The sequence below is a fragment of the Bidens hawaiensis genome, unplaced genomic scaffold (assembly GCF_021521415.1).
Source record: "Bidens hawaiensis isolate Kalapana, Puna unplaced genomic scaffold, B.hawaiensis_p1.1 tig00013897_1, whole genome shotgun sequence".
Taxonomy (NCBI): Eukaryota; Viridiplantae; Streptophyta; class Magnoliopsida; order Asterales; family Asteraceae; genus Bidens; species Bidens hawaiensis.
The window spans coordinates 529,324-547,859 of NW_027492190.1; the positions used below are offsets into that span (position 1 = coordinate 529,324).

General features: G+C 36.0%; 2 protein-coding genes across 2 annotated transcripts; one reads left to right on the forward strand and one right to left on the reverse strand.

Annotated features, from left to right (window-relative positions):
• The first annotated feature begins 4,702 nt into the window (after positions 1–4,702).
• Positions 4,703–5,461, forward strand: LOC143545301 (F-box/kelch-repeat protein At3g06240-like). Its single transcript, XM_077037220.1, has one exon. It carries the CDS (start codon positions 4,703–4,705, stop codon positions 5,459–5,461), a length of 759 nt encoding a protein of 252 aa, XP_076893335.1.
• A 1,741-nt stretch (positions 5,462–7,202) lies between these two features.
• On the reverse strand, positions 7,203–14,949 carry LOC143545342 (sphingoid long-chain bases kinase 1-like). The gene is made up of 10 exons (XM_077037251.1): positions 14,716–14,949; positions 13,036–13,513; positions 12,092–12,424; positions 11,878–11,971; positions 11,768–11,805; positions 10,796–10,942; positions 10,508–10,607; positions 9,084–9,577; positions 8,077–8,517; positions 7,203–7,467 (listed from the first exon to the last, which is right to left on the reverse strand). Exons 2-10 carry the CDS (start codon positions 13,450–13,452, stop codon positions 7,315–7,317), a joined length of 2,217 nt encoding a protein of 738 aa, XP_076893366.1. The 5' UTR covers positions 13,453–13,513; positions 14,716–14,949; the 3' UTR covers positions 7,203–7,314.
• Between the last annotated feature and the right edge of the window lie 3,587 nt (positions 14,950–18,536).

The window sequence follows — 18,536 nt, forward strand, 5'->3', positions numbered from 1 at the left end:
ATGGATCTTGATCATAAGATGTTTTGATAATAGTATGCTCATTTTGTATCCTAAGACCTGAGATACATATTAGAACTTTCGTTTACCGAGGAATATTCTTTGATCATGTCAACCGCTGTTGCGTAACTGCCAGCCATAAAGGCATTGATTGGGAATGTTCTGGAGTTCAGTAGGAGTTGTATGTAGTCAAGATGGGATTTTGTACTCTTACATTAAAATGTAACAGTTAGACATATTGGCACCCTCGTTGATTCAAACTGGTAAAGTGTGAGGCCTCACCCAAACTAACTGTGTGTTTGATTGGACCACTTTGACTCTATATCGAGAACTACAATAATTGAACACTGTATGAGATTGATTTGATCCATGTCTCATTGTTCAATTGATGTCTTATACAGAAAGGATAGATGACAACGATTACTATACATTCATTATCTTGCAATAAGGTATTCCAAGATATTTTGGTTATGGATTTAAAAATGTCATATTCGGTTGGGGACAGCTATGTGTAGCTAGAACGCCTCTGGCTGTTAGCGTTGTGATACTTGACCCAAATCCGTCCAAGTGGGAGACGTTGGATTTAATGGTCGGTTCGGTTAAAGTCAACGCGACCGACCCAAATGTGACCCGGTATGAGTTACACCGGGGGTAACGAAATTTCAACCCACTTATGCGTTTACGTTAACTGGGCCCGACACACTCATTTGAGAAGATAAGTTGGTGGATTAAAGCTTTGGGTTAGCAATTGGGCTTAAAGCCCAATGGGGTTTAATTGTTAAACCCTAATATTGTTCCTATAAATAGATAATCTTTATTCTAATTATGGCAACACCTTAAAAACTTAAAAACCCTACCTGCCTATATCTTTCCGGCAGGCGTTTTTTCCGGCGACCAATTCCGGCCACCGGAATTTCGTCCAAATCATCTTTTCCAGCTACTCAGTTGCATACCACCACCACAGTCACTTGTTTAACTACTGGTGTTGCTCCTTGCTTTTTCCGGCCGTTTATAGCTTCTCTCCGGCGAGCCCGCTTTTCCGGCGACCTATAGCTGCTGTGAGCTGCTGCCGTTAATTGTCTGAAGTCTGCCGGCCACCAAAGCTGCTGTAGCTGATCTGTTTCACCTCCAGCCGCCGCCATATTACTTGCCGGAACATCCGCCGCCGCCTTCAGCCGCCGCCGCCGGATTTTTGGTTGGTCGTTTGATTGTGTCGTATCTTCTAGCTTGTTTCGTTAACCTTCGGTGTCTTCCCGGTTTTGATAACCGAGGTATATCGACAACTTATCTATGGTTGATTTATTCTTGTTTATCGTGCTCGTATTGTTGTAATCGGATCCGGGTTCGGGTTTCCGTTTATGGTTCGTTTATATCGTTTATATTCCGCTGCGTTTTATAGTTCGTTTACACATATATATTAATGTTAGACTAATATATATCGAAACGAAATAATTATTAACTAAAACGGGTTTTATATATTTGATCGTTTTCGTTCCGAACCACCGTTGAAACCCAACAGTGTGTTGCCTTCAATGGGCACCATATTCGTTCTAGTATATTTGTCAAAAGCCTTGTACCTCCACATCCCCGTGTTGATGAGGGACCAAACAAGGTTCCATCTAAATGTCTCTTCGTCTTCTTTTAATAAACACGCTAATATATATTGTTTTAATTTTGTGTTTGTATATACAGGAAGATAAGAAGGTTGCTGATAGCGGTAACGCAAGAAAGAGGAAGAGGAGTAGGAGCGAGAGGTCTCGTAAGCATAAAAAAGCTTCTGGCTGACATAAATTTATGTTATTAAGTATACTATTAGCAGCTGTGGGTCATTCATTTTATATTATGCAATACTAATAAATTGGATGGACATATGTGTTTTCATTTTGGATTATAAACTATATTAATGTTGTCTGGTGTAGTATATATGTGATGGTGTATGTCTTCCACATGTATACAGGTTTTCGTAACTTAAAACAGTATCTAACAAACTAAAAAAGTCACCAAATAGACCATTGCTGCAGCGATCGGTTGCCAAGCAGACCGCACTATTAACAGTTAGCATTATACACCTTGTTTATATGCAAGACACTAAACTACTAGAGCAGTATATCAACCAAATTTTCAATCCAACAACCTTCAAAGTTCGAAAGAAGCTAAGAAGTCAAACTCTATAAGACTCTTTACAATACAATACACATCAACCAATCCAAATCGACTTCGAAAATATCGTATGTATCCATATAAAGATTGCACTCTAAGCACCAATACATACAAAGTATAACACGCATATGGCGGAGATAGGAAAAAGAACAAATTATACAACCACCCCGTCCAGAAGGGGTAAAATAGTCATTTCACATTGTTGCTTGAGGGGCGGCCAATGAGCCTGTATTGGTCTGGAAGTATGAATGAGAAGACTTGACCAGAGACCCGAAAAGGTTCTCCATTGATTCCACACCCGTTGTGTGTGCTTTTTCCAGGTTTTAACTTCACAGACTAACCTGAAAAACAATAATGCTATTAATTCGCATGCTAAACACGCGTCCACGATAATCATGGCATGCAGTCAATGAGAAAAGCAAAAGTGGGCTCCAAAGCCCAAGGTATACCTAATAGGAGTTGCCCACATAAGCTCCTTGGGCACCTCTAGCCACCAGGTGAGTCCAGCTTTACTTCCTTGCAATATTAGTTGGTACAACCTGATGATGACATGTGCCATTGTTTGGCTACCTTGTTTCCTAAATTTAAGTAAGCAGGCTAGCTATAGACTTGCCTTCAGTGATAGGGTTACAAGGGTGCCCAACAGGTCTGACAAGACACAAGAAAAGGATTCTCTCTTTATTCCTTTGAGAGAACAGTGATCCATTAAATATTAATCTTATGCTAGTTACAAAGAGAAACACAAGGTAAGTTATAACTATATTTGATTATACAATATTTGAATTTAACTGAGAGTGATTCTAGCAGTAATTTGTAGTAGACTTTTGACTGTGATGACTGTTACGGTTGTTATCCCCCGCCAAGCGTAACGGCGGTGGATGGACGCGTAGCAAATCTCGAAAATGCTCAAAGAGTGGTCGAGGCAAGCTTTTAGTGAAGATATCCGCAAGTTGAAGCTTGGTAGGAACAAATTTAGTGTGTAGTTTTCCTAACATAACCAGTTCCTGAACAAAGTGATAATCCAAGTCGATGTGTTTAGCACGCTTATGAGACACGGGATTTTGACTCATAAACAAAGCACGCTTGTGAGACACGGGATCGAGTAACCATAAGTTGACCTTCTCATTTCAATACATCTAGCCCAATCCGCATCCGAGTACCCTAAAATTGAAGCACTTGTGGGACGTGTAAACACTAACCCATGAGAGATAGTTAATAGCAAGAAGAAATTGCTCTTGGCTTTCGGCTTTGGTGAGTGAGTCACGACAGGGAAGAGGATCACGAGTAGTACGGATGGCAGTAGACCAACTCTCAAACGTAGACCCAAGACCACAGAGAAACCAATGAGTTTTGTCCGTGTCATTTACGGGATGGCCGATGGCTGAGAGTTGGTCACAGATGGCTTTGAATTTCCGGCCGTATTCCGCCACGGTTGAAGAACCTTTGGTTAAACGGCGAAGATTATCATGGAGCAGGTGCATCCGTTCAAGGGCTGTGTTGCTATAGGCCGCTTCAAGGGCGGTCCAGATTTGGCTAGCTGTGGAAAGCCTGAGGATTTCGGCAATAGCTTCCTCGTTAAGCGAGGAATTAAGGATGAGAAAAGCATGTTGATCGCAGAGAAAGTCGGGTTCGGCTGCTCAACGGAGCCAACGAGGATGGATTTCGGAGGTGGAGGAATGGAACCATCGACATGACCGAGAAGTTCCTGATTAGTAAGAAGGGGAAGGAGTTGGTTTTGCCAATAAAGGTAATTGGTGAAAGAGAGTTTGATAGTGAGCATGTGAACCATGGGAAGTTTGGTTTCGATGGTGGTGGTGGAAGAGGAACTAGGATTGAGCAATGAGAGGAAGGAAGGCCGAGAATGATTCAGCAGGAATTAGGATCGGTTGGTGATACCATGAAAGAAAAGGATTCTCTCTTTATTTTTTTGAGAGAATAGTGATCCATTAAATTATAATCCTATGCTAGTTACAAGGAGAAATACAAGGTAAGTTATAACTATATTTGACTATACTATACAATATTTGAATTTAATTGAGAGTGATTTGTGGTAGACTATGATGAATGTTACGGTTGTTACCTAGCCTAAACAAGCCAAATATCGAGCCACCTACCCAAGTTGGCTTCCATTACGTCGGATAGACCAGAAGATCGAGTTAGGTTAAAACAATGTCTAACCCGTTAGGCTAAGAAGGTGCCTAACGTTCCGTCCATAGGCTCTAACTTGTTGCCCAGTTGGTTAGATTTAGATGGTGCTTGACCATCATCGCCTAGGTTGTAAATATTCAAATAACTATAGCATTATAATTAACAAATATATTACGCTAGATTTAATATACTCCGTGATAAACTATACATAGTAGAGAAAACAATGTATATTATTTTCTTATCGTAATTACTTATGATTGTTTTTTAACTGAATGAGGCGGGCTTGGTCTTGGGCTTGGGTTTATACATACAACATATTATTACACAACATATATAGTTATAACCTAGCTTGCTTGCTTACGTTCGATCTGGTTTGCAGCATTCTATTCTAATATTAATGGCAGAGCTAGTGTTTGATGTGGTTGAGGAGATACTTGTACGGTTGGATGTCAAAGATGTAATCCGATGCAAGAGCGTGTGTAAGTCATGGCAATCTTTTATATCCGGTCCTCGTTTTGTTAAAGCTCACTTGAACCATAATATCAAGCATGATCGTGACAATCGTCAGCTTGGACTTAGAAGAATTCATATAGGTGATGTGAGGTTAGAAGACGTGGTTGGCAGGAATCATATTCATATTGTTGGTTCTTGTAATGGCCTCGTCTGCGTGTCTCATAGGGATGCTAAGTTTCTAGTAACCAATCCTTCCACTAGACAACAGACGAAACTGCAAGCGTTGCGTAATAAACAATCAGACAACGTAAGGGACTTTATATGTTGGGGTTTCGGTTATGATTCGTCTTCAGATGACTACAAGGTTATAGCCGGGTTGTGGAAAGGTCGTGGTACAAACCGGACAACTTTTCATGTGTTGACATTGAAATCAAATACTTGGAAAGTCATTGGAGAAGTAGAGTTCCGGAATTTGGATGGTAAAACCGGTATCTTATGTGATGGGGCACTTTACTGGTTCATGTCGTCTGATAGTAAGAAAGTAATTATTTCTTTGGATTTATCTACCGAGGAATTTAAAGAAATCCCACAACCAGATGATACCAGCTATAAGACTATGACTGCTTTCTTCAAACACAGACTCGGGGTTATACGAGACTATCTATGCATATATCCGTATAACAATTATTCCCGTGTCTGCTAAGAAATGGGTAAAGAGAAACAACAAGTGGGAACTATATATTGACGATGATCGGAGCAAGAATGATGTTGTACACCGCTTGAGCAGAGTGAATGATTCACGAAAGCCGAGGGGTCATGCCTACATTCTCAAACGTTATAACGGTTCTCGAGTGCCCTGCAATTGGGACTATATTCGTTCACGTACATTTGTCAAGAGCATTGTATCTCCACATCCTCATGCTGATAATACTTATGACTTATTAGAGACCAAACAAGGTTCCACCTAAATTTCTTTTAACTTTTAAAATTTTTAATAAAACCAAGCACACAAATATAGGTTCCAATTTTTGTGTTTGTTATACACAGGGGTGCAGGAAGATAGATAATGAGAGTGCTGAAAGTGGTAACATAAGAAAGAGGAAGAGGAACCGGTACAAGTGGACTCGTAGGCACAAATATGTTTTTCGTTGTTTGACATATATATCTTTTATTTAGTACAATATTAGCTGATGCAGGTCATTCATGTTTTATTATGCAATACTAATGAAGAGGATGGACATATGATATATATTTATTAGCTAAAGTCAAGAGAATAACCAATCAATCAATCTATTATACCCGGTGGATCAAGTTATGAATCGGTAATCAGAAGTAAAACACAAAAACGCAGAATTGCCATTTGCCAAACTTGCAAATAGTATTATTAATCAGAAAATCTCCTCTAAAAACTTATTACAAAGAATGAATATATGTATATAAAAGAATTAGATGACTCCTAATTCTACTCAAACTCAAACACAGACCATCTTTATCTAATATACTTAAATAAATAAACCAGCATGTTTATTTATTCCTTAATATTAGAACAAGTTTGATTATAATTAGGACAAGTCAATTTAAGCTTTCTAGTTGGATTTGTTAAGACACTATGCCTTACTAATATGGAAGATCGTTGTTTGAGCGTGGTTTCTGGGAAGAGTTGGGAAATCATTGTTAATGGATTTGTTGGAATTGGTGATCTCGGAAATTATAAAAAACTCTAAGCTAACGACATAATTAGCATTAATTGAGTAGAGTCTATAATCTTAGACTTGATGAGAGTCCCCCTTCTTATTTATTTAATAAGAATTTGGTTTCACTAATCCATTAAACCCAAATTTGGTTATAACCTTAAGTTAATGTAAGAACATGAATGAAATCTTATCTTTTATCTTCATTACGATTACTGATTAGGTACTATCTAAACACATTCAAATTCTAATGGAATAACGGCAAACTGAAACTAGTTTTTTTTAACAGTGTAACTAATATTCTCTTTCGGTCGGTCTGGTGTAGCATATATGTGATGGCATATCTCGTTCTAGTGTATACAGGTTTTCCTAACTTAAAACAGTTTCTAAAAACTTGAAAGGCAACCAAATAGACCTTTGCGGCTTTGTCACATCGATCAGTATCCAAAACCGCACTATTAATAGTTAGCTTTATATAACTTGTTTATATCATTATATGAAAGACAATAAACTACCAAAGCAATATATCAACCATTTTTTAGTCCAACAGTCTTCAAAGTTCAAAAGAAGCCAAGAAGTCAAACTCTACAAAACGCTTTACAATACAATACACATCAACACCAATTCAAATCGACTTCCAAAATATTGTATCCATCCATATAAAGATTGCACTCTAAGCACCAATACATACAAAGTATAATACGCATATATATATATATATATATATATATATATATATATATATATATATATATATATATAAGATCTGGAATACTACGGACGGAAGGGGGCAAACAAGAAATCAAGCCGGAGATAGGAAAAAGAACAAATTATACAACCACCTCTTCCTGGAGGGGTAAAAAGGTCATTTCACGTTGCTGCTTGGAGGGCGGCCAATGAGCCTGCATTGGTCTGGAAGTATAGAGGAGACTACTTGACCAGAGACCCGAAAAAGTTCACCATCGATTCCACACCCGTTGTGTGTGCTTTTTCTGGGTTTTAACTTCACAGACTTGACCTGAAAAACAATAATGTTATTAATTCGCATGCTAAGCACAGCTAAACAAGCGTCCACAATAATCATAGCACGAAGTCAATGAAAAAGGCAAAAGATGACAACTTTGACCCGTTTACATTTAATTTAAGCTTCATCTATAACAGGTCAGATAGGTTAAGTTAGAAGAGTTGACTATAAAGAAAATCAGTCAAACTGGTTCTAGTGAAACCAAAAAATACCAATCCAAAACCATATTCAATATATTGGGCCAATTTTTTTCGCCCAAAACTTTCAAACCCAAATGGTAAAACCGAACCGAAAACAAAAAGAAACGAAACCAAACGGTTTTCAAAAGCACAAAATTCGTTTTTTTGGTTCGGTTTGAGTCCAAAACTAACACATGCACATCCCTAGTTAATTACGATTGCAAAAACTCAAACGATGCAGCAGGTTGCGTGCACAAAATCTGTACTTTTAGCAACTTTCAACCCATTTCCTTTTTAAATAATTTCTTTTAATTTGATTTTAGTCTTCTAAAATAAAACACAACCCAAACGACCCATTATATTAGTTAACAACAATTCAATATACAATCTAATAAAACTATAATTCCAATTTTAAGCAACACACCTTCACATATTCAACATAAGGAAGAGACAGGTGTCGGCCCATCTGCAGAAGCAAGAAGAATCTCAGCAACCTTAATCTTCCGCTTCCATGAACCAACAATAAATCCAAAGTATTATCATCTGGCTCGGCTTTTGGTGCCACCACTTGGGAACTCAAACTTTGAACTGTTTTACACGAATGGTTGCAAGCCAGAATACCAAGAAACTTTCCTTTTTTAACAACCCAATTTTCTTCCAGTCTGACCCCGCTATCCCTCCTTTCTCCACTTTCAACATCTTCTGGTGGGCCCGGTAATTCAATCGGGTTTTCCATTTCCCAATTGTGGGGTTCCGTGTCCCATTTCGGTTCCGCATCCCAAATTGGGCCTGGATCTGACATTGTTGATGATATGTCCTCTTTGTCATTTGCTCCTAGGTTTCCCCATGAAGATCTAGTAGGATCCTATTTTGTGCATCAAATTAAATCAGCAAAAATACTTGTTCGACTTTCCTCATATTTCAGTTATGAAAAGGGCTGTAAACGAGACGAACCAAGCTAGGTTTGACACAGACTTGAGCTCGAAGTTGAACAAGCCTGCTTGGCTCGACTCGTTTATTATAACAAGCTTAAACGTTGGGTTCAAACTCAGCTCGTTAATTTTTTTACTTTTTTATTTGTTACACATGATATGTAAAAGACGTAAAAAAAATGAACTTTTAACAAGCACACAATGCAAAATATATAAATTTGTTTTAAACAAGCAAAACAAGTGAACCAACAAGCCAGTTAATGAGCGAGCCACAAGCCGCCTCTGACTCAGGCACGAATCGTTTACAAACCAAGCCTGCTCGGCTCGTTTAGAAACAAAGCTTTTTGAACAACATTATGGTTCATACGGAAAAGAACTTTTAAAAAGACAATTCGAATTTCTTTATTGAAGGTAAAGAACTTTAAAACACTTTTCTATTTATGCACTAAATCAAATTAGAAATATATATGTTCATATGTAGAGTGCATAAGTCTATCACCTGTGATGATGTCAGCCCAGTCCACCCTTTATCAGTCCTTGACTTTGATCGTGTTCTTGGCCAGTTTGAACTTGATGAAAGTGGCTGAGGATGGATGACTTCTGGATCTGATGTTACATTGCTTCTACTACTCGAAAGACGTTTTGACTTTGAGTCAATGGCCCGTACATAATCAGACGGCTCAGCACTACTACATGTTGTATCCATCTCGACTCCAGACCGACTCGGTGTCATTATAGAGTCGATACTTGATAAACTAGCGGCTCTCGGGATGCCATCTAAAGTTGATCTCCTCATGACATCTGTATATAGATCTGACATGTCAACTATATCTTTGTCAGCTAATTCCTGCCTTTCTAGATTGTTCTTATCAGATGCTGGTAGGTATTCGAGTTCATAGCTGTATTTTGGTAAGCATAAGAACTTGAGAACACCAGCAACAAAATAACGTAGAGGACCGAATCGTTTTTGGTATTTCTCAGAAAGTTCCAACACTGACAAAGATGAATATAATTATCAACATAATAGTAATTATGCGAATCGAAGTAGACAGACAACACATGTATATTTCATAAGTAACTTAGAGGTTGAAATTTGTTCGTGTCTAAAGGTGTAAACAATTAAGCCGTTGGTGAGCTACTCAAGATCGGCTCGTTAAAAGCTCGAATCGAGCCGACCTTAAACGAGCCTGAACTTCACTTATCAAGCTTCAGCGAGCCTATTATTTGTATAAATTTTATTTGATATATTGAATATATATTTATATAACAATTTTTATTATTATATATAAAATTATAATAAAAATAACTAAATAATATATATATATATACACATATATAATGCTGTATTTAAAAATCATAAATTATATATATAAACAAAAATAATTATAAATGTATATAAATTATTTGCAATTAATAAACAAGCTAAAGCCGGACCCTCGAGCTTAAAAACTACTCATAAGCTAAGCTCGAGCTTTAGAAATAGACCTCAAAACGAGCCCCATCCTAATCAAATCAACTCGGCTCGTTAACACTCCTATTCATGTCCCAGAAAACTGAAAACATTCTAGGTTCAAAATTCAACCATTTGCTTATTAAGTCACTGATTTTGGTTATGGTTCATCTCTTATAGGTCAAACGAGTAATATAAATGAGAAAAAAAGGCTAAAAAGAAAATGTGTCGAGTGGGACACAGATTGAAAGTCGCCTAAAGTAGCAAAGATTGGATTTTTTAAGAGTACAAACTCCAAAATTATATTTAATACACTTAAGTATTTGGAAAAAAATGAACCAAAAGCTTTTAGGTCAACCCGTACAAAATTACCTGTTTTAACCTAATAACCAACCTGCTCAGTTTGCCGCCTCTAAAACTAATGTGTTCAAGGTCCACACCCACCCCAATCTTTAGATAGCAACATAGCTTACCATCACTAACAAAACCAAAGTATGAAACCGTCATTCCAAAATGAATGACCCCTGTTTGAACCCATTCAACAGCGAATACATCTGTAGCAGTGAGACCTCCCTGAAAAAATACAAGTATAATACACATTAAAATTATGCAATCTTCATGTAATTTTAGAATTTGAAAAACATTCATCTGTTTGTCGTTAGCAGCTAAGCGAGAAAAAAAAAAAGACATTTTGACATCAATCTTATGGTCATATTTGACCTTATGTTTGACTTGAAACCCATACTAATACCAAGCATTACCTTCACTATAGCTAGTGCAGCAGAAACTGGGTCCCTAACACCAAGAACAGTCCAGACTAGCGAATTATCAGAGCCAGCAGGTATGATACCAATTGGGATTGAAATTGCTTCTTTCTGATTGTCTCTGCAAAGAAGACCATTTAATACCTGCACCACAAATAAAATCATGTAAATGAACAGCCCATATAAGGATATTATTTCTATGAATATGTCCAGTGCCAAAATAGAATATATGATTGAATTTTATTAATATTATTACAAATATAATCTTTAAATATAAAAAATGAAATGATTTAGAAAGTTGTATGCACTACAAACACATTTTGGGAAACTTTTAACTGTCATTACCCACTTGAACCATTTAATTTATTTCATTATATAACAATTAACAAACACTTAGCACATTTGACCTATTAAAGATGAAACATAACCCAAATTAAACCACTAAATGGGTCAAAAATTGCCACATCAGCAGTTAACTACTCTTGTGTGCCTCTAATCACCCACGGAAGGTGTAGAATACTAGAAGTAGAACTTATTCAGATCAAGCACGCATATTATTGTAAGTTGGACATCATGATAATCAACGTTTATCAGATAATTATACTCTCCATTTCAAGTTAAAAATAGCAGTTTACTTGTGAGTAGTTCAACCTGTAAAACTCAAAGTTGACTCCCTGTATATCATTTTTGCTTTTACTAAGTACAACTATAGCTTTAGTAAATAATAGGAAAAGACACTGATAATTCAACATTATCGTTTAATTTATAATTCAAAATATAACATCAGAGTCATCTAACTTTGGCAACTTCTATCACCTAACACTTTGATAAACTATACTTTTTCATTGTGAAAAAGTAGCTGTTCACTCAAGCCTGATGTGCTCAACTCTAGTATAACCTGATAACCTCACTCACTCGTATTATAAAATTACAATGGTAAAATCTGATCAACTAAGAATGAAAACCAACCTCGTTGACGATTCCATCACCTCCAACACATATAATTCCTGGAATGGGTTGAGAATTCACAAATTAATCTATGATAAAAACAAAAGAACAAAAAAATACAAAATGCCTACCATCAGGACATGTGCTGAAATCAACATTGTAAGCTAGATTTTTAGCATGGCCAGCAGAATTTGTTTTGACTACCTCCAGCTTAAACCCTGCTAGCTGTAAATAAGAAACGAAATATTATTCCCATGAATAAAAAAAAGGATCACACGTCAAGAATGTTAATCAAGTAAAAAAGATATAAGATGCTGTTTCTAAAGATCAGAGATTACAAAAAACCTTAAATATCGGTTCAACCAAGTTATGAAAAACTTTGCTAGAGCGACCACGTCCAGAGCGTGGATTCAAAATGACAAGCATTCTAGGTGGACTTTTACTTTTAATATGTGAATAAGAAAAATCAACAACCATTGGATGAGGTGAACAATTAACAAAACAATTCTGATCCGCAAAGCCGGTAACCCATTGAAAAGCTTCATCTGAAGTTGAAGCCAAAAAGCAAAAATCCTTCCTGCTTCGACCAGACTTCATAAAACAAGAAAGGCTGTATGAAGGCCTTTTTATAGGGTATGCATGTACTATAAAATGTCTCAGACCATAGGTGTAGGATACCTGCAAAAGTTATGGGTTGCAATAGTAACTACAAAGGTTCACATGTGAAAGAAAAAGTGTAAAAATACTACTTTTTGTTGCATTATTAAGTGTGTCAAGATATTTCAAGGTTATCAAAGTTGAGAAATAATAAAACCTTCATACTCATAAGTGTACGGAAACAACTTGAAAAATCATGCCGTGTAGAGATAATAATATGCAGATTATACGGAACAATTAATTTGTGCATTCAATTGTGAAGATTTGGCAATATGTTAGCCTTTTCAGGTGTAGAGTTAGAAAAGTAAATATTATAATTAATTTGTCAAAGGCACTTTTCTCCAAAAAAAAGTTTACAATTCTATAGACTCTTGAGTGTCCAAATGTGGCCAATTCGGTTTTCGGTTATGCAAATTCTGAACTCAGTTATGACCGGATAACCCATATTAATCGATTATACGGTTAGGTTTTCGGTTACAGCCAAATAAAATCCAAAACTAGATGAACCGAAAAGTCGAAAACCAAACCGATGAACACCCCGACTCTAGAAATGATTGATTTGTTAGTAAATACAAATAAAACCCACGGCATTAAAAAGGGCTTTTTTGGGGGGGTAAACACCGTAAACTTACTGAAATGACATCATCAAGGCTTAAAACATGAGAACCCCAAACCAAAGCCTTGCTTGTAAGTTTAGCATCAACAGGATTTAAGTGAGCAAACTCTGTTGAACTTTGTGCATCGGTATCTTTAATGGTCTTTCTCTTATCCAAAACTAGCTTTCCAGAATGAATTTCATATCCCAGCAAATCAGATTGCTCATCTGCAATATCAATCCTGTGTTCTTCCCTCTTTGCTTTCTTGGAATCATCACTGCTGACGCTGACATCATTTCGCCTTGAAGCTTTATTTTTAGTACGTTTTTCAGGAAACACAACTGGAGATGTCTGTTGGCCCGTTGATATTTGGGAGCAACAATTGAGGTGGCGAAGTGCTTGTTGAGGGGCTCTTAAAGAATTGCTCTTGGAAAGACTGCCACTGTTCAGCATGCCGTTTACAGTGCAAAAAAACGGAACGCAAATGGCAGTGGCAACCAAAATTTTGTCTTAGCTGTCAAGTAAATTAATAGTCAAATTCAAACCATAAAATATAGTATAACAAAACAGTCAGCATACTTTATGAACCTAGAAACGTGTCAGCAACACTCAGCATACTTTATGTCATAGCAACAGACGGAAACCAAAAGATAGGTTTTGGGAGCTAACAGTTGGTTCTACTTCTACAATCTCATAAAAACTACGAAAATTCATTTCCAAAGTTCCCTTATAAAAGTCGCAAGAATCCCTTTCTTTAAACTTTCTAATCCATAATTACTTATTTCATCATCACAGTCATTATCAAAATTCATAGCATTGGTTAGACTTTAGATCCACAAGATTGCCCAAATTTTCAAAGAAATTGGTCAACAATCAACACTTCCTTAAAAACGATTTGCTTGCAGCTTTCATATGATGGAGCAATTAACATAAACTTCATATTTATGAGTACCGCTCAAAATGACTTAAGGCATCTAACCTAAAGTTAAAGTTTGACAAAGACCAAATAAAAAGTATTCACTCAATTTTAGTGACACTCAGTCCTGAGTTCCTGATTTTTTCATATCTTTGTAAAACCTATTTCTACGTCAACTAACTAACAATATCATGCCAGTAGAGTGCACACCAACAATAGAACTTGCTGAAGTTGTCTGACTCTGACATCACCTTTATCCACTGTCTGAGTTATGCGATTAGATTAAATAACACACATTTGGTATAACTAACAAACTTTATTGTTTTAGTTTGCCAACGAACGAGCTGGAAAGGCCAGCAACTGACAACAACAACCAAACTAAACAAATAAAACACAAAAAATCAAGTTTCACAAATGCCTCTGCAATTTTGCATCCATAATCACAAAACAGCAACAATTTAGTTTCTATAAAACAAATATAAAAGAAAAAAATACATCCTCCATCCGATGAAGTATAATTATAAATCCATACAAGATAATCATAATATAAACCAACTGCCTAATAATTACTTAAAACATCTCTTCTCCAATTCTAGGGTTTCTGGCAATTAGGCAACATATACTCTACTGCCTCAAGCACTTCCAATTTCATAACTAATATAATATTGCAATAAACCTAGGGCTAAAGCAAAACTACATCATAATTAAACTGAAACGAAGAATTAGGCAACAATATAACGGCAATAGACACTACAAAAGCAGATCGAGTATAGTAAGAAAGAATTAGGGCAAGGGAGTACCGAAATGAAGCGATCGGGCGGTTGGAATAAAGTGATTGGCGGCTAATTGGATGGAATAATACGAATATAGAAGAGAGAAGTTAGATAGGAGTTGACGGTGGACGGCGGTGGTTATTATTATTATTATTATTATTGTCAACGGGAACAACGGCGGCGGTAGGTGGATTGGAAGATGAGTCGGAGTGGAATTGAGGATTATTATTATTATTATTATTATTATTGTGTTGTTGGAGAAGAAAGAAATAAAGAAAGAACTGACTGACTGTATCAATATCAAATTATCAATATCTCGATATCAATATCATGATCCACAAACAATTCCACTCACTAGTATTTCTTCTATTTTCTTTCTTTAATTTCGGTTTTATCTTTCTTTTTCTTAAAGTAAGTTACTCTTTTTAAAAGAAAGTAGTAGGAATATAATAATAATAATTATTATTATTATTATTGTTTAACTAGTTTAAGTTTTATTCTTTATTCTTTTTAAAAGAAAAGTATCACTAGTAGTGAAAGGTCAACGTGTAAATGAAATTAACGTGCTAAACGTGAGACTCGGGTAGAGTTTTTATATATACAAGTAGAGTAATTAATTTACTCTATGATGTAATTACATAATTACTTTACTTGCATATATAATTACTCTACTTGATTTTCACGTTTAGTATGTTAATTTCATTTGTATTTGATCCAAACAATGTGTGTGTGTGTGTGTAAAATGTAAAAAGAATAAAAATTAAATTAGTATAATAATAATTATATATAGGGTTTGAATCAAATACAAATTATTTAGCATGCAAATTGTGAGAATCAAGTAGAGTAATTATGTAACTACATCGTATAGTAATTACATAATTACTCTATTTGTATATGTAATTACTCTACTTCATTCTCACAACTAGCACGCTAATTTAATTTGTACATTAGTCCCCCCCCCCCCCACACACACATATATATAAGTGTTTATGAATTAATCCACCACTTGTGGCGTAATGATTGTAGGTTTGGGTTTTCGAATGGAGACCCAAGTTCGATCCTCACTTGTGTTACTTTTGGTGGATTAAGGATTTATGCAAGGATGTCAATTCAAATCTCGAGTCCATTGTGTGTTACGTTAGAGAGTTACACATTTGTGGTGACAACTGACGGTATTGTTTCCCGGGGGGGACGCCAAAGGCAAAACTCTGAAGCAAGTGTGTGCCGGTTAAGATGACATAGTCTGGCCAAAGTGTGCCAGGAGGGCTCTTCAATTTGAAGAGTGTGATGACCTAAACATATGAAAGTCGTCGTTCAAAAGAAAAGTGTTTATGATTTGGAGTTCCTCTTCTCAAGACTCGGTGGACGAAACACTTCAGTAGAAAGTGGATTTATGCACGTTTATTTAATAAATGAATGGATATGAATAGAAGATTTTGTATATTTAATTAAACGAATGAAATGAAAATATTTTGTTAGTTTTTTTACATTTAAGAGCTTCTTTTCTATATGTTGTTTCATTTATTAGTCTATATATATATTATTCAATAATTGGGCGTATATTATTCACACTCGTGTATTGATGTGTTAAGATAATTCAACGTCCGCGAGTAAAAAAAGAGGGCAAGTTAACCTAAAATAATAAGAATTCATTTTTATATCGAACATAGAATAACCATTACATATCTATATATACTTTAGTAAGATAAATGAAAAACAACTTATACACTGTAATACATAGTTTATAAGCTACAACACAATACACATTAAAAGCATAAACATACAAATAACTATCGGTTCAATCACTAAGAACCATTTTCCTCAGGATTTATCTTTTTCTTATTTTTCACACTTTGCACCACATCTGAGACAGATGCAGCAACAAACTCACCCATCATAGTTGAAACGTGTTTCTTTTGTGCATGTATAACGGTTGCTAATTTCGCCCTGCTCGTTTCTGCCCCCTTTATGTTTTTGTTGTCTCTAACTTGCTTCTCTTTGTCCGTCATGGCTAGTTGTTTGTGAATCCTTTTCCCTGTGACACGATTGAATATTGTTGTGTATCACTTCTCCTGTCCTTTGTAGTTCACCAAGGACGATCTCTTAATTTATACAAAATTAGTAATCCACATCTCCACAAAATCATGTGTGCGAGCCCACAAAATCCTCGAACTTACAAAAGAAATTAATTGTTGTTTAGGGGTAATTTACATCGTATGTGATGGCTTGGTGTTTTATGTATTTGATTGTTTATTGTACAATTGAAAGGATTGCTTGTGAGAACACTTATAATGATTAATAGTATCATGGAACATAATCTTAAATGTCAGGATTATTATAGGAAAATTTTCAACTTGTGTGTGAATAAGCCTTGCTTGGCAGGAGTTGTCTCCAATATAAGATGGCAAATTGCAAATTTTGTGTCTTTATGAGATGGGTGTGGGCTGATGTGGGTTACTTAATAGCAGGGCCGTCTCTAAGAATGACAAAAAAAATTTGGGCCTCGTGCGAGAAAAAATTCGGGCGTCCTTATAATATATATTCGTCAATTATATATCAAAAAATCACAACACGAATACAATTGTTATACCATGAACAAAAAAAAGCAGTGTATCATATCAAAGTGATCGAACTTACTTAAGTGAATTTTGAGGCCCTCTTAGCGTTTTGTGAAGCAAAACTCTCGATCACGTCTTTATGTCCATACCTTCAAATATTTCGTTTTCAATAGATATCATTACCAATATGTTAATTTTGTATTAAGACATTGTCGATCGTATTTAAGACTTCAACAACTTTAATTTTGAAAAGTTTATCCACTGTTACCGAATTTTCAAAAGCAATTTATAGGCAAACTCCTATTAGACAAACACAAAACACTTTCTCTCAAAAACAGTTAATCTTTGTGAAAACTTAATATCAAAATCCTGCCAAACCATCTAGGTCCAATAACCTGATAACCGGATAATAAAAAAAACTACAAAGAAATTGTCAGTTTATATATTGAAGAAAAGTGCCTCGATGAAATTGAAGTATACAAATCTCATCATATGTAACATCCCGAAATTTCTAAAGTAATATTTAATATATTATTTTGTCGGGTGAAATAAACGAGTTAGTGGAACGATAATAATAATAGCAAAATATGAAGACTTAGTAGGATAATTAGATGGGATTAGATATGGACCAAAAGGAAATATGGGCCTTCGGTCCATGGGCTTAAGGGAGTATAAATACCCCTTTAAACCCCAATCCTTTCCATTCCATCCATTTATCCATCCTAATCTCTACACACTCAAAAACACACACACACCACACACCGCCATATACGGCCGGCGGCCGAGGGAGAGAAACGAGCAAGATCCGAGAGAGAGTAAACGATTAGTTGTGATTAAACAAGTTAAACGAGATCCAAACGAGCACAAAAGGTATGTTCTTGACCTTTAAAGTTTATGTTTTATTGAATGTCCTTAAGCTTAAAGATCCAAGCTTTATAGTATATACGGGATATATATACGAACGAAATGGTTAGGGAACGTTAGTGGGTGATGTCGAACCGTAACAAGGGTATTAAAATCGCCAAAATGCGTGATAAAAACCAAACCAGTAGCGAACTGGGCAACTTCGCCTTCAAAGCTTAACTTTGCCTTCAAAGCTTAACTTCGCCTTCGGCCAAGTTCGCCTAGCTGGTAACTTCGCCTAAGGCCAAGTTCGCCTAATTGATAACTTCGCCTACGGCCAAGTTCGCCTAACTGATAACTTCGCTTAAAGCTAAGTTCGCCTAAGGTTTAACTTCGCCTAAAGCTAAGTTCGCCTAAGGTTTAACTTCGCCTAAAGTCAAGTTCGAT